At 40.9% G+C, this 14,676-nt stretch overlaps 2 protein-coding genes across 2 annotated transcripts; one reads left to right on the top strand and one right to left on the bottom strand.

The window, feature by feature from the left end:
- Positions 1-6,939: 6,939 nt before the first annotated feature.
- LOC111833670 (magnesium transporter NIPA2-like) lies at positions 6,940-10,355 on the top strand. The gene is made up of 5 exons (XM_023792183.2): positions 6,940-7,470; positions 7,577-7,633; positions 7,804-7,894; positions 8,061-8,221; positions 9,091-10,355. The coding sequence occupies exons 1-5, from the start codon at positions 7,329-7,331 to the stop codon at positions 9,708-9,710; spliced, it is 1,071 nt and encodes a 356-aa protein (XP_023647951.1). The 5' UTR covers positions 6,940-7,328; the 3' UTR covers positions 9,711-10,355.
- A 9-nt stretch (positions 10,356-10,364) lies between these two features.
- On the bottom strand, positions 10,365-11,953 carry timm8a (translocase of inner mitochondrial membrane 8 homolog A (yeast)). The gene is made up of 2 exons (XM_023792184.1): positions 11,540-11,953; positions 10,365-10,956 (listed from the first exon to the last, which is right to left on the bottom strand). The coding sequence occupies exons 1-2, from the start codon at positions 11,648-11,650 to the stop codon at positions 10,795-10,797; spliced, it is 273 nt and encodes a 90-aa protein (XP_023647952.1). The 5' UTR covers positions 11,651-11,953; the 3' UTR covers positions 10,365-10,794.
- Between the last annotated feature and the right edge of the window lie 2,723 nt (positions 11,954-14,676).

Below are 14,676 nucleotides of genomic sequence, written 5' to 3'. Positions count from 1 at the left end.
TTAACATGCACATCCGAATATCACACCTGCGTGACAGGTACAGGATGGCCACAACAACTGCCCGAGTCACACCAGGAACACACAAGCCCTCAGTCCAGCCTCTCTCAGCCTATTGCGGACAGTCTGAGCACTGATGGAGGGCTTGTGTGTTCCTGGTGTGACTCGGGCAGTTGTTGTGGCCATCCTGTACCTGTCACGCAGGTGTGATATTCGGATGTACCGATCCTGTGCAGGTGTTGTTACACGTGGTCTTCCACTGCAAGGATGATCAGCTGTCCTTCCTGTCTCCCTGTAGCGCTGTCTTAGGCGTCTCACAGTGCGGACATGGCAATTTATTGCCCTAGCCACATCAGCAGCCCTCATGCCTCCCTGCAGCATGCCTAATGCACGTTCACGCAGATGAGCAGGGATCCTGGGCATCTTTCTTTGGGTGTTTTTCACAGTCGGTAGACAAGTCTCTTTAGTGTCCTGCGTTTTTAGAACTGTGACCTTAAATGCCTACTTTCTGTAAGCTGTTAAGGTCGTAACGACCATTCCACAGGTGCATGTTAATTAATTGATTATGGTTAATTGAACATGCATGGAAAACATTGTTTAAACCCTTTACAATGAAGATCTGTAAAGTTATTTGGATTTTTACAACATTATTGTTGAAATACACAGTCCTGAAAAAGGGACGTTTCTTTTTTTGCTGAGTATATATAGGTCAGTCCTTCCACGTGTGCCTGTGCTGTTTCAAGGTGCTTTGTTCAATGCCTTTTTATATGCCTGTACTGTGTGGTTCCCTATAGTGTTGTTAAATGTGATGTGAATAAACATACTACCCACATGTCTCACATTTATGCTACCACAGGGATAAAAAATAGTACGTTTGTATAAAAAGTACCATGGGTATGTGTGGTGAACTCATACGTGGAAAATACGTGGGCATATGTGTAGTGTGATATGTAACTGATAACTGTAAGTAATAATGCTATTCGAATTCCAGAGCTGATCTGGAGCTGCTATGCAAATCCCCCAATGGCCAAATGCCCAACTGAGAAATGTGGAAGTGAAGCTTTGAATTAATGCTAGCCCCCCCACTCCTGTATGCACTTTACTTATCAGTGTGTAATAGCAAGCAGAAGTAGGCATTGATCCCTTAAGAGAAATAAAGCCGTTTTTCCTTCAAACTGTCTTTCCAATTTTTCAGTGTGTGTATTTGTGTTTAATCATTGCTGCCCTCTGCTGGTTACTCCTTGCTTTGTGTATAACACAGCTGCCGAAAATGCTGTTTATTATTATATGCATCTTTGTCTCTGAAAGCAGTTTATACCACATCTAAACAGTGGCCCGGACTACAAAGTAGTCGGGGTAACTTGTCGGATTTAAGGTAGTCTGGGCAAAATGTAAGTGAACGAATATGAAGTCCATTTAAACTGTGGTACCTTAAATCCGACAAGTTACCCCGATAAGCCAGTAACCCCGCTTCGTAGTACAGGCCACAGGCTAGGAATATTATCTTGATAATTTATAGCAAAGAAGTACAAAAGATTTCACTTTCAATACATTCTTTGAAGAAAAAAAAAACCAGAAGAATATCCCTGTTCTGTTTTCCCCACTCAGTGTAGGATTGGCACTTACAGTATGTTGTATTATTCATTATGAAAAATGGACAGTGAAGCGTTTGTATGTTCTAACTGTAATTTATTAGAAGGAAACAGTGGCAAATAAAAGCTTCTGTTTAACAGTAGCTGCTGATTATGTATGTACATGGAGTTAAGCTCTTTTGGAACAAGGCGCTCAGTGACCGTTTATAACTGTGTGTCTTTGCACTTCCGCACATTGGTGCCTCTCCCCATCACACTGAAACCTGTTTCATACATCTGGAGGTTCATGGCAACAAATGACTGCTTTGAATACTCATCTCCAAACGTAACAGCTCGGGTTAAATCAAACGGTTCCAAATTGTTTTATAACTGTTCTAAAAACCATGCTTCTGTAGTGGGGATACTTTACCGTTTAAGCTCAGTGTTTTCAAACTGAAGGTGTAAATGAAAAGTGACCCAGCTAATCACAAAAGAATCAGTCTAACTTCTGGCTCACTCAGTCTGGATGTTTCATTACAGCAACAAGGAACCATCAATAATCCCTCCTAGCTGCTGTGGTCAGGGATTAATGCTGCTGTGTCATATTGTGTATGGCCATGTTATGCTTGTGCATGTTTCTCTGGCATTGGCAAAGTTGCTACTCTGCTGGGCAAATTTTATGTGAAATCAAGAATAAAATAAAGCTGAATTTTCTGTAGTTATGGCAACAGTGAGAAGCTGCAGGAGAAAGAAACAGGGTTGTGTATCAAATTCCAAATCATGCACTTTACTACTGGGCTGTATGAAGCACATTAACCCAGGGTATTTTATTTCTTACTTGCACACACACACAAATGCAAATATAAGGAGATTTTCTGAAATATAAATGAAATATACTGTATATACTGTACATTAGCAATTATACATAAGTACGGTCAGGTTAGACTCAATCCATCCATCTTGGAAAAACTGCATTGTAAAGGTAAGGGTAAGCCTAGCACGTATCCCAGGATGCTGAGGACACACACACACACACACACACGCACACACACACAGACACACAAACAGACACACACGCACACACAGACACACGCACACACACTCACACAAACACACACGCACGCACACACACTCACACAAACACACACGCACGCACACACACTCACACAAACACACACACACACACACAATGGACAAATCAGGGACACCAGCTCACTCCACTAATGCAGTGTGGATGCTGGGAAATAAACCCAAAATCCCAGAGGTGTGACACTTCAATGAGAACCACTAGGACATCTTGCCACAACAGGTTAGACTCAGTGTGTCTTACAAAAAAAAAAAGAAACTGAAATAAACCTGTTCTGACATCCTGATTTTGCCGAGTTCAATGTGACCCTTGGTCAACAAGGGAGGGGTTTGTCTTTCACTACTTTAACCAGTCGCAGTCTCCATCATATGACATCACCACATTCAGCTGTTTTTTTTCTGTATTTTTAAGCTACCTGGCTGAGCACAGTGTGTGGCTCAGTGGGCTAAGCCTCTATGCTTGTGATCACAAGATTGCTGATTCAAGCATTATTATTATTATTATTATTATTATTATTATTATTAATAAATAAATACACTTACAGCCTTTGCAGGTAAGCACAATCCTATGTTTTGTCTTTGTTTGTCTTTGACATGTTACTTACCAAGAAGTTTATCCAGTAAAACAGGTACTTTCGAAATCTGCCACTAAACAGAAACCACTGGTTTTAATTAATGTGGCGATGTCATATGCAGGAGACTGTTATTGGTTAAAAAAGTGAGACGTAAGCCCTGTTGACCCAGGGAAATCAGGAGGCGCCAGCTTATTCATGCTCCGCACTTAAATCCGACCTGCCGTAGCCCGGGAAGAAGGAGAAATGTGTCAGTAAACTGGGTAAGATATTTATTCAAAGTATAAAGTGTGGTTCCATTTCATGCTGGCTCAGCTTTTTGATTTTCTTGAATGCAGATATGTTAGGACTGCCATGGTGAGGCACCACTGGGACCAGGGTTCGAGTCTCCACTGTGCCTCCATGTGTGTGGAGATTGCATGTTCTCCCCGTGTCATCATGGGGTTTCCTCCAGGTACTCTGGTATCCCCCCACAGTCCAAAAACATGATGAGGATTGGAGTTAGTAAGTTGCCCGTAGGTGTGTGTGTGTGTGAGGGAATGGTGGGTCATCAACTAACTAACTTACAAAAGAAAAGGTACAAATCTACAACTCAACTCCCTAACAACTCAAAACAGACGTGTGCATATTGAGCATCTGTAGGATGCGTTGGACCAACAAGACAAATGCACAGCTACATAGCCCCAAAACAAGACCAGTGCACAGCTACATAGCCCCAAGACAAGACCAATGCACAGCTACATAGCCCCAAGACAAGACCAATGCACAGCTACATAGCCCAACACAGCAGAGCTCCATTAATTAAATTATCTGTGATTTGCCACAGCAGCCCACCTGTAGGCTGGCACCACACAGGATAGTCTTCATTCACATTTTGCATGGATGGTCTTGACCCCATCATCAGCGCCTCTCTCCCTCACCCTGTGTCCGGGGCATTTTTCACTTGCATCCTCAAAGTGTCCAGCATTGTGGAGGACCCCTCCCACCCCTCCCATGAACTCACTGCCTGTCTGCCATCCGGTAAAAATTTCTTGATTGGCCAGACTGAAATGACACATCTGGAGTATTTTGCTGGCCTGAGCTGGCCACCTCTGTTTAATTACTGGAAAAAATGGTTTGCATCTACACACTGTTACTGTTCACATCTGAATACTGTTACTGAGCACATCTGTTTACATCTGTACACTGTTACTGTTCACATCTGAATACTGTTACTGATCACATCTGTTTACATCTGTACACTGTTACTGTTCACATCTGAATACTGTTACTGATCACATCTGTTTACATCTGTACACTGTTACTGTTCACATCTGAATACTGTTACTGAGCACATCTGTTTACATCTGTACACTGTTACTGTTCATATCTGAATACTGTTACTGAGCACATCTGACATCTGTACACTGTTACTGTTCACATCTGGAGTATTTTGCTGGCCTGAGCTGGCCACCTCTGTTCAATTACTGGAAAAAATGGTTTGCATCTGCACACTGTTACTGTTTACATCTGTACACTGTTACTGTTCACATCTGAATACTGTTACTGATCACATCTGTTTACATCTGTACACTGTTACTGTTCACATCTGAATACTGTTACTGAGCACATCTGTTTACATCTGTACACTGTTACTGTTCACATCTGAATACTGTTACTGAGCACATCTGACATCTGTACACTGTTACTGTTCACATCTGGAGTATTTTGCTGGCCTGAGCTGGCCACCTCTGTTCAATTACTGGAAAAAATGGTTTGCATCTACACACTGTTACTGTTTACATCTGTACACTGTTACTGTTCACATCTGAATACTGTTACTGATCACATCTGTTTACATCTGTACACTGTTACTGTTCACATCTGAATACTGTTACTGATCACATCTGTTTACATCTGTACACTGTTACTGTTCACATCTGAATACTGTTACTGAGCACATCTGTTTACATCTGTACACTGTTACTGTTCACATCTGAATACTGTTACTGATCACATCTGTTTACATCTGTACACTGTTACTGTTCACATCTGAATACTGTTACTGAGCACATCTGTTTACATCTGTACACTGTTACTGTTCACATCTGAATACTGTTACTGAGCACATCTGTTTACATCTGTACACTGTTACTGTTCATATCTGAATACTGTTACTGAGCACATCTGACATCTGTACACTGTTACTGTTCACATCTGAATACTGTTACTGAGCACATCTGACATCTGTACACTGTTACTGTTCACATCTGAATACTGTTACTGATCACATCTGTTTACATCTGTACACTGTTACTGTTCACATCTGAATACTGTTACTGAGCACATCTGACATCTGTACACTGTTACTGTTCACATCTGGAGTATTTTGCTGGCCTGAGCTGGCCACCTCTGTTCAATTACTGGAAAAAATGGTTTGCATCTACACACTGTTACTGTTTACATCTGTACACTGTTACTGTTCACATCTGAATACTGTTACTGATCACATCTGTTTACATCTGTACACTGTTACTGTTCACATCTGAATACTGTTACTGATCACATCTGTTTACATCTGTACACTGTTACTGTTCACATCTGAATACTGTTACTGATCACATCTGTTTACATCTGTACACTGTTACTGTTCACATCTGAATACTGTTACTGATCACATCTGTTTACATCTGTACACTGTTACTGTTCACATCTGAATACTGTTACTGAGCACATCTGTACACTGTTATTGTTCACATCTGAATACTGTTACTGAGCACATCTGTTTACATCTGTACACTATTACTGTTCACATCTGAATACTGTTACTGAGCACATCTGCTTACATCTGTACACTGTTACTGTTCACATCTGCTTACATCTGTACAGTTACTGTTCACATCTGCTTATAGATAGTCTGACATAAATTCTTCCCATGCATCTGTACTTATAGAAATGGGACATAAAATATCATTACATTGACAATTAACTTTGTAGACCATTCAGCCGTGACATGGCTGTGTGGGCTATTAATGCAGGGAAGTCAGACTGAAGCTGTGCTGATTCTGCAAACCCTTATCTCACACCGACCAAACCTTGTGGTCTGCAGCTAATTGCAACAATGCAGTAAATATGATTTGAAGTAATTCATGCTTAGTAGCCTTGTTTTCATAAACATATAAACTTGAATAAGATATTTCCCCCATGCTTATCAAAAAAATCTATTAAATTTGCTTAGTTTAGAGATTGACTTAACAACATGCTTTTGGACTGGGAACTGAGACTGCAGTACCCAGCACGCCATGCAGCGGCAGAATGTGCATCCCCGAGCGCGTGAAACACCCCGGCTACCCACCATGCACCATCGCCCCTATGAGTTACTGCTCATATAAAAGCAACATATTTCTGCTGAACATATGATCTGAATAAGTTATTCGCCACTGACAAATTCACAATGTGAATTTTGTAAACAAAAATTTAGGTTGCATTGGCATTCTTCTTCATATAGTTAAAACGAATAAAGGAAGGATTGAAATAAAAACAAATGAATTCTATTTACAAAACACTTCCAAAATACAGACGCAAATTAGATATATAGTTCTTGGAAAATATAACTACACTTTAAGGTACCACAGTTTAACTACATTTTTATTTTATGTGATAGCAGATATAAAAGAGATGTGATTTAGCGTAAAAACTTGGGCGCAGTATTCTCGTCAGACAGAATTATTGTTACATTGATTCCCCGACGGTTGATTACTAATTGAGCAACAAAATAAACGAAAGGGAAACCATCTGAAGTTCCTTCAGTAATTTCTCGCTCAGTGCGATTTCCGTCTTTAAAGGGCTCCGTCGCGCTTTACGATTGTCGTTCTTTCTGATGGTATTTCCTGATTCCATCATTTTAAGATTAGGGCTTCATTGAAAAACCAAGATCTTAAAACAACTAAGATTATCTTCGCCTGCTAAACGGCTAAATCTGTAATAGGGAAGTAGGCAGTAGCGTTTTAAGTTCTGAGTCCATGGCCACTCCTTACGAGACGTTGGACGTTTTCCCCTTTTATGCTCCTATGTGTCCAGGAAGCCACAAACATCGTTGCCTGTAACTGCGACGGAATCCCGCATGGATTTCAATTCTGTCAACCGGCGTGAGTTTTATATCGGTCTGAGCCTGGCGATCAGCTCCAGCGTCTTCATCGGCGGGAGCTTCATCCTGAAGAAGAAGGGTCTGCTGCGGTTAGCGGGCACGGGCTCCACCAGAGCAGGTACGGTGTCTAAAACGTTTCTGATATTTTGTTTTCCTTCGTATTATTAAACCTAAGTTGTTCTGCTTAGCAATTCCCAAATGGACGTAACTTTCTCTTTTCTTAGGGTCAGGTGGCCATGCCTACCTAAAGGAATGGTTATGGTGGGCAGGACTTATATCAAGTAAGTGTTTTATTACAGTCTGTTGTGTTGACACTTAATGCTACTACTGCTACTCCGTTGCAGGTTTTTTTTAACAATCGGAAAGGATATATCACACGGTGTGATTTTTATGCGGTGCCTTCTGGCCTGAGTTGTCTTCTATTAAAGCGCTATTGGTTTCATTTTTTCAGTGGGCTTAGGAGAAGCTGCAAACTTTGCTGCCTACGCTTTTGCGCCTGCAACACTGGTTACACCATTAGGAGCACTGAGTGTTTTGGTGAGGTAATTGAAATCATTTTATTCTGGATATGTGTGGAGGGCTTGCTTTGTTACAGCATGCATTATTGTGTTAAGAAACAATATGAACAGTTGGAAGGTAGCATGAGAAATCTGAATTTGTGATTTGGTACTGATGGAATCTGATGCTTGATTCCCTTTTCTCCTTCAGTGCTGTACTGTCATCCTATTTTCTGAACGAGAGGCTGAACGTTCATGGGAAGATTGGTTGCTTGATGTGCATCCTGGGATCAACAGTGATGGTCATACATGCCCCACAGGAAGAGGAAGTCGCGTCCTTAAGAGCAATGGCAGAGAAACTTAAAGATCCAGGTATAGCACTTTTACACAAAAACAACAACAAATTTATTTTTGTATAGCGCATTATCACATTACATCGTCTCAAAGCGCTTTACAGCATCCCCACCCAAAGCCCCCAGTGAGTAAGCCATAGGCGACACAGTGACATATTAATGATTTTCAGTTTATTCGGTGAGTTGATTGAATTACAGTTCTGCAAATTGAAACCTTATTTAAGATTGAATAAAAGCTCCTTAATAAATCCTAAAATGAGAATCGCAAATATGCCCTGTTAATAGCAGTGCTTAATTAGCAAGCTCTGAGGTGACGGAGCTCATAAAGAACACAGTGACCAACTGCGAATCGTTATATGAGAAGGCGGAGCGTAATGACTTTAAATGACATCACACACACAACTATAATGTGCTGTTAATTACTTAAACACATAACAATGCAATATTTTCTATTGACATCTATTAGTTACATTAAACTGTATAGGACAGAGGTACCCTACTAGACGAGCTTAATGGTCCAGATGAGCTTAATGCGTGTGGTGTGTTTTTTCTCTTTTAAATCAACAGTCAGATAAGCACAACATGCTAATTTAGGGGGATGTATGTTAAAAAAAAAATCATACAACTGATTTTATCAGTAAACATTTCTTTAATTTGCTTATTGTTCCACAATTTAACTCGGTTTTGAGTGCAATTATACTGGGTGCAGCGTCTGAGGGCAAGCTGCTCTCCAAGGGCTACAACCCCCCCACCCCCCCATAATTTACACCCATGCTGCTCTCAGACCGACGTCATGGTCACACATTAAGCTCTGGGTAACAGTGTAAGTTGGTAGTTTTCTATGACAATGTTGAAATGAGTATTTTGTCTCTCTTTCTTTTTTTACAGGTTTCATTGCATTTGCTGTGTGCATAGTGGTGAGCAGCCTTGTCCTCATCTTCTTGGTCGCACCCCATTACGGGCAGAAGAACGTTCTAGTATACATTGTGATTTGCTCAATCATTGGTTCCTTATCGGTCTCCTGTGTGAAGGGCCTCGGCCTTGGCATTAAGGAGTTCTTTGCTGGGACTGCAGTGCTAAAGGACCCCTTGTTCTGGGTCCTACTGGTGAGCCTGGTGGTCTGTGTCAGTGCGCAGATCAACTACTTGAACAAGGCTCTGGACATTTTTAACACGTCCATCGTCACACCCATCTACTACGTCATTTTCACCACGGCTGTCATGGCCTGCTCTGCCATCCTTTTCAAGGAATGGCTCCACATGTCAGCAGATGGAGCGCTGGGTACCGTCAGTGGCTTCCTTACCATCATCCTGGGCATCTTCCTTCTCCATGCCTTTAAAGACATCACCTTCACCTGGGATAGTCTGCCGATGTTCCTGCGCCCTCAGAGTTCGCACTGGGGCCAGCCTTACATGCCTCTGGATAGTCAGGAGATGCCTGTTGACAAAAATGCACTTCCTGCAAGAAAATGGGTCACGAAAGGAATATCTCCAGAGTGCTCTATCTGAAACATACAGCGTCATTCCTACTGAAGAAATTGCGGGGGAAAAAAATCTTTCATAATATTGAATTAACAGGAAGGATTACGTGCCTTATAGTGTAACTTTAAAGACTATAGTCTGAAGTGTTGGTAAGATACATTTGGTAGATTGAAAATGTAAAAATTAATCATTGTGGAAATCCTAAATTTTGTTCTACTTTTTAATATATGAATTTTCTAGTTTCCTATTAACATTTGATATTCTGATTGAAAAAGAATTGCAATCATGTAAATGAAAAGTCAACATTTATTTTAATTTTAAAACAAACTTCAGTAGGTTGATAGCAGAAAAAGCAGGTTGTGCAGATGATTTATTTAGCAGATTTGATTTTTTTAAAACGTGGAAAACTACTTCTGTCAAGAAATTTTTACAAGATATATTTGTTTTAGAAATTATTTTTGCATTTAACAATGACAGATACAATCCTCTCTGTGTACTGGGGTCCTGGCTCTGAATCCACAACCACATTTGTTCCATGTGTTTAACATGTGCTACTATTTATTAAGAAAATGTAATGCTACTTTTTTTTTTTTTTTTTTAAATAAAATATGTTACCACTAAAAACTGAGACCCAAAGTTTGTTTTGACACAAATAAAGTGACACAAAAACTACCCAAGGAGGACAGGAAATTGGGTTTTCTGTATTTTTCCATTATCAATTCAGATTTGCAGTTGAACAAACAGCATTTATGGCCGCTAAGCTTGTTCTTGGCTTTGTAAGTATCGAGCTCCAGTGGCCACTGCAGCCTGATGTTCGTCTGACAGTCTGTGTTCTCCATACAGACAAAAGGACACTTCCCCATCTCCAATCAGCAATAACCGACTCCCTATAACGAGAGAAGCATATGCTGCAGAGGGGAAAGTAATGACCAAGTAGGGCTCGTAAGGAAGGCTCCTTCTGAAGTAGGGGAAGAGGCACTAGAAGATCAAATATTGCTTTTATTTCCCTCTTGCGCCCCCCCCCGGCACGTTAGCAACAACTCGACTGCCGCAGTTCAGTGCTCGACGGGAGTCTGCATTGATCTCATGTCCGTTTTCTGGGCCAGCTGGGCTAGTCAGACAAAGTCTCTGAGAAGGAGCTTCGACTCCTCTGGGTCTGCTCCAGTCTGTTTAGTATGAATTGACTTGTATCGATGAATCGCTCAACACAATTCACAAAACATGTTTCCGTCCTGGAGTCCAGCTTAGGCCCAGGCTTATCCATGCATTTATCCTGCACAAAAAAAGAAAAAAACATTTTTTTATTTAATGATCAGTGGTCATTGTCAACACACCACAGCACACAACAACGAAATGTGTCCTCTGCATTTAACCCATATGTCACTTTTCGTGACATAGCAGGGGGCAGCTAATTCAGCACCCGGGGAGCAGTGCTTGGGGGCGGTACCTTGCTCAGGGTACCTCAGTGGTGCCTTGCTGGTCGGGGATTTGAACCTGCAATCTTTCAATTACAAGTGCGCTTCCTTAACCATCAAGCCACCACTGCCCACTGCCCATCAAGGTAGTTATTAAATACCAGTGTTGTTAGTGTAGTGTTTAATCTTAATTAAAGATAAATTAATGAACATATGTGACAAACTTAACTTATGTCATAACAGCATAAGTTCAACGTCACCGGTTCATGAAGCGTCGTATAAGTGTGATGCTTTACATCAACCAGAAAGAGGTTCATTTTAAATAGGTACTAGCATAACATAATACAAACATAATATTCACATAACATAATAACAGGATGCATAAAGCAGACATGTATGGCAAGTTACAGTAGTATATGCTTTTCTCAAGCGCTAACTTACCCAGCACATTTCTGTCATCTGGTGCACGAGCTGTTGAAACCTTTGTTTCTGTGATTCTACTTCTATAAACTGCTGAAGCTGAGGATCCGCTGCAGCTCCTTGATTATCCATTTTCACGCCGAACTCACAAAACCCAAAACAACCATTCAAATGAAGCAGACAGCACACGTTGCTGACCTTCACCTGCGCTGGCGAGTGGGAAACCTTCAATGGTTTCCGGAAGCGGAAGGGACGCAGTTCGGTCACACAGTGAAGTGTTTCCGTTTTTCAGCGGCATTTATTTTTTGAGACTGAAATTAAATAGCACATGAATTAAACTAACTTTCATTTTTGGATAAAACAGTGGCTAGTTCGGAAATCGCTGAAACAACGGACCAACATATTTGAGTGCTTTAACGTTGGCGTTACTTTTTAAATACAAATAATTTATTTTTAAAATATTTCTTTTCAAAAATGTCACGGGCCATATTGTGTTGGTCACGGGAAATCAATCACTGTTAAAAGTACTCCCGCGCTGTTAGTCAAGTTGCTGTTGGGGCAGTTACTGTAGGGCTAGGGTTAGATAGAGCTATGTATCTGGGTTGGTCGTTTTATTTATTTTTCATGAGGAAGTTGCATAAACGTACACGCAGACAGATTAGGTATTGATCTTTGCGGGGGCTCTCCATTGATTTCTACGGGCATAACCCTATTCCCTATTTTGACAACCTTAATCCCTACCCAGCCCTAACCTTACCTATATGTAACCAAACAAAATGTAAGACTTGTCGCATTTTTAGAAGCAGGAATGTAATATATATATATGACCGCAGATAGACGCACGCACTACCAGAGCTGTGTCAGAACACTTATCACGGAGTGGGGGGGGTACAAACAAAATGAAAACAATAGCTGTTGATTCAGTTGTGTTTCTAAAGTCATTGTATCAAATTGCACGAGCTTTTTATTCTGCAAACAAGTCAGTGCATTTAGTGGGGTGTTTCATTAGGTGCCGTAATTGTGGCAACAATAGAACAATGTGTTACAATTAAAAAGAAAATGTGCTTTTGATTACTTAAGTATTTTTTAAATTAAGTACTCCAGTACTTTAACTCAAGTAAAAATTTGACTGAGCAAATTTCACTTGTATTTGATCAATCTTTCACCAGGGGTTTCTATACATTGACTCAAGTAATGGAGTTGTATATTTTGTCCACCTCTAATGATAAATGCCAGCAGCCATACCACCTGCAGGTCAGTGCAGGTAGTACAGGTCTGTGTGGATCCCAATGCCCCAGTGCAGTGATGGGGACCCTCTGTAAAAGTGGTGCCGTCCTTCGGATGAGACATAAAACTGAGGTCCTGACTCTCTGAGGTCATGAAAGATCTCTGGGCATCATTCAAACGAGTAGGGGGTGGTACGCCCTGATGTCCTGGCTAATATTGCCTACTGAGACCCATTTAAATCTGGTCTTCTAATCATGCCCTATATCTAATTGGTGAAATCTCCCCTGCCCCTTCAGCACCTTAGCCACAGTGTGATGAGCGTACTGGCGCAGAATGGCTGCTGTCACATCACCTAGGTGTGTGCTAGACAGTGGTGGTGGGTTCATGTGTTGCCCCGTTGGTTCTGTAAAGTGCTATATAAATGTAGCTTTCATTCATTCAAGTGAATGGCAAAACAAATCTGCCTAATAAGACCAATCATTTTGTGGATGATGTAATAGGCTGCTGGTTCAAATGCCATGCATAGAAGAATGACATCACTGGTGGACCCTTGGGTAAAGCCCTTAACCTCACATAATCCAGGGATTTACTGACCTTTGTACATCATTTCTCTTGAAGCTCAAAGACCTGATTGTGTGAATTGGCATCTATAAATGGCCCATAGTGTTCATCTGTGTGCTTTGCATTGAACTAGCATCCTGTGCAGAATGTTTCCCGGCTTCGTGTGCTTGTCTGTCTGAGATCGGCTCAAGGCCAATGCCAACCAGGGGTGCGTTTCCCGAATGCATTGTTTGATAACTACGTTAGCAACTTGCCTGGCTGGAACTACTGTACGTAGGTGTTTCCCGAAACCATTTTCGAACTACGGTAATGATGCTGCAAAATTTCACAGTACGATCCATCGTTAAACGACATAGGTCTTTCCCCAAACCCATAGTTCGAACGAAAGTTCGCCAACATTGTCACTAAGTTGTGTAGTTCGAACTACAGCCATCGAGCTGTAGCTAGAAGCTTAGTACCGAGTGGCTGTGTCATTGATGGTGAAAAATGCAGTCGAAGGATGGTAGACAACATCAGAGTAAGTTGAAAATATTAGTCTTGCTGTACAAACATCTATTATGTCAAGGGCTTTGAAACTGTAGTTGTAAGAGTACTTTTTATATACTTCTCTGTTCATAAGTATGGCATGATTGGAGCGGATGTTGTTTACTCACTTTGTCTGTGATATATGGTAAAATGCATTACATAGATAAATATATATTTAGGGTGTAATGTATTTGGAATGAACCTGACGCGCACCTGCAGCCTAGCGATCCGCCATCTTTATTGTAGTCAGTCGGTCTACTGCGGAAACCCAGCACACACAATACAAACCGTGCTTTCGCCACATTAATTACTGCTGCCAGTAGATGGCAGTACATTACACAGGGCTTCACGATTATGACATTGCAATATCACATCGAGTAATATTGCGATATTTTTAAAACCAAAAGGGAGATGAAATTACCCAAAATTAATTATTACCAAATAGAACATATCTAAACAGTGTGTCTAGCAAGTTGGTGGTGGTGTGTCAAGTGCCGACAAATGCGATATGATTATTATATGCACGCGGACATTGCGATGACGATGCTGAAACGATTTATCCTTCAGTGCTTAGGCACACACAGTATTAAATAGGAAAAACATGGGGAAAGCAAATGAAACACGGGCAAATGTATGGCTAAAAAGAATCAATCACTATTTAATCACTGAGATCTTTCATATATTTAAAAATAATATTAAGAAGTTTATTAATATTATTACGAAGTTTATTTATTACAAAATGAGTTTTTGTACATGACCCGTCGTGAGAGTCAGACCAATCACCGCTGGAACGATTGTAGTTCGAACTCCGGTGGTTTGAACTAACGTGGTTCAAACTACTGTGG

This window comes from Paramormyrops kingsleyae, chromosome 18, assembly GCF_048594095.1.
Source record: "Paramormyrops kingsleyae isolate MSU_618 chromosome 18, PKINGS_0.4, whole genome shotgun sequence".
Taxonomy (NCBI): Eukaryota; Metazoa; Chordata; class Actinopteri; order Osteoglossiformes; family Mormyridae; genus Paramormyrops; species Paramormyrops kingsleyae.
Note: the sequence above shows the minus strand (reverse complement) of the source record. Positions and strands in the feature narration are given on the sequence as shown.

What these genes read in the sequence shown, in the direction of transcription:
- LOC111833670 (XM_023792183.2), top strand. Translation starts at nt 7,329, where the DNA reads ATGGATTTCAATTCTGTCAACCGGCGTGAGTTTTATATCGGTCTGAGC. An exon ending in CACGGGCTCCACCAGAGCAG is followed by an intron (nt 7,471 to 7,576) that starts GTACGGTGTCTA and finishes CTCTTTTCTTAG; the next exon opens with GGTCAGGTGGCCATGCCTAC. An exon ending in AGAGAAACTTAAAGATCCAG is followed by an intron (nt 8,222 to 9,090) that starts GTATAGCACTTT and finishes CTTTTTTTACAG; the next exon opens with GTTTCATTGCATTTGCTGTG.
- timm8a (XM_023792184.1), bottom strand. Translation starts at nt 11,650, where the DNA reads ATGGATAATCAAGGAGCTGCAGCGGATCCTCAGCTTCAGCAGTTTATA. An exon ending in AGATGACAGAAATGTGCTGG is followed by an intron (nt 10,957 to 11,539) that starts GTAAGTTAGCGC and finishes TTTTTTGTGCAG; the next exon opens with GATAAATGCATGGATAAGCC.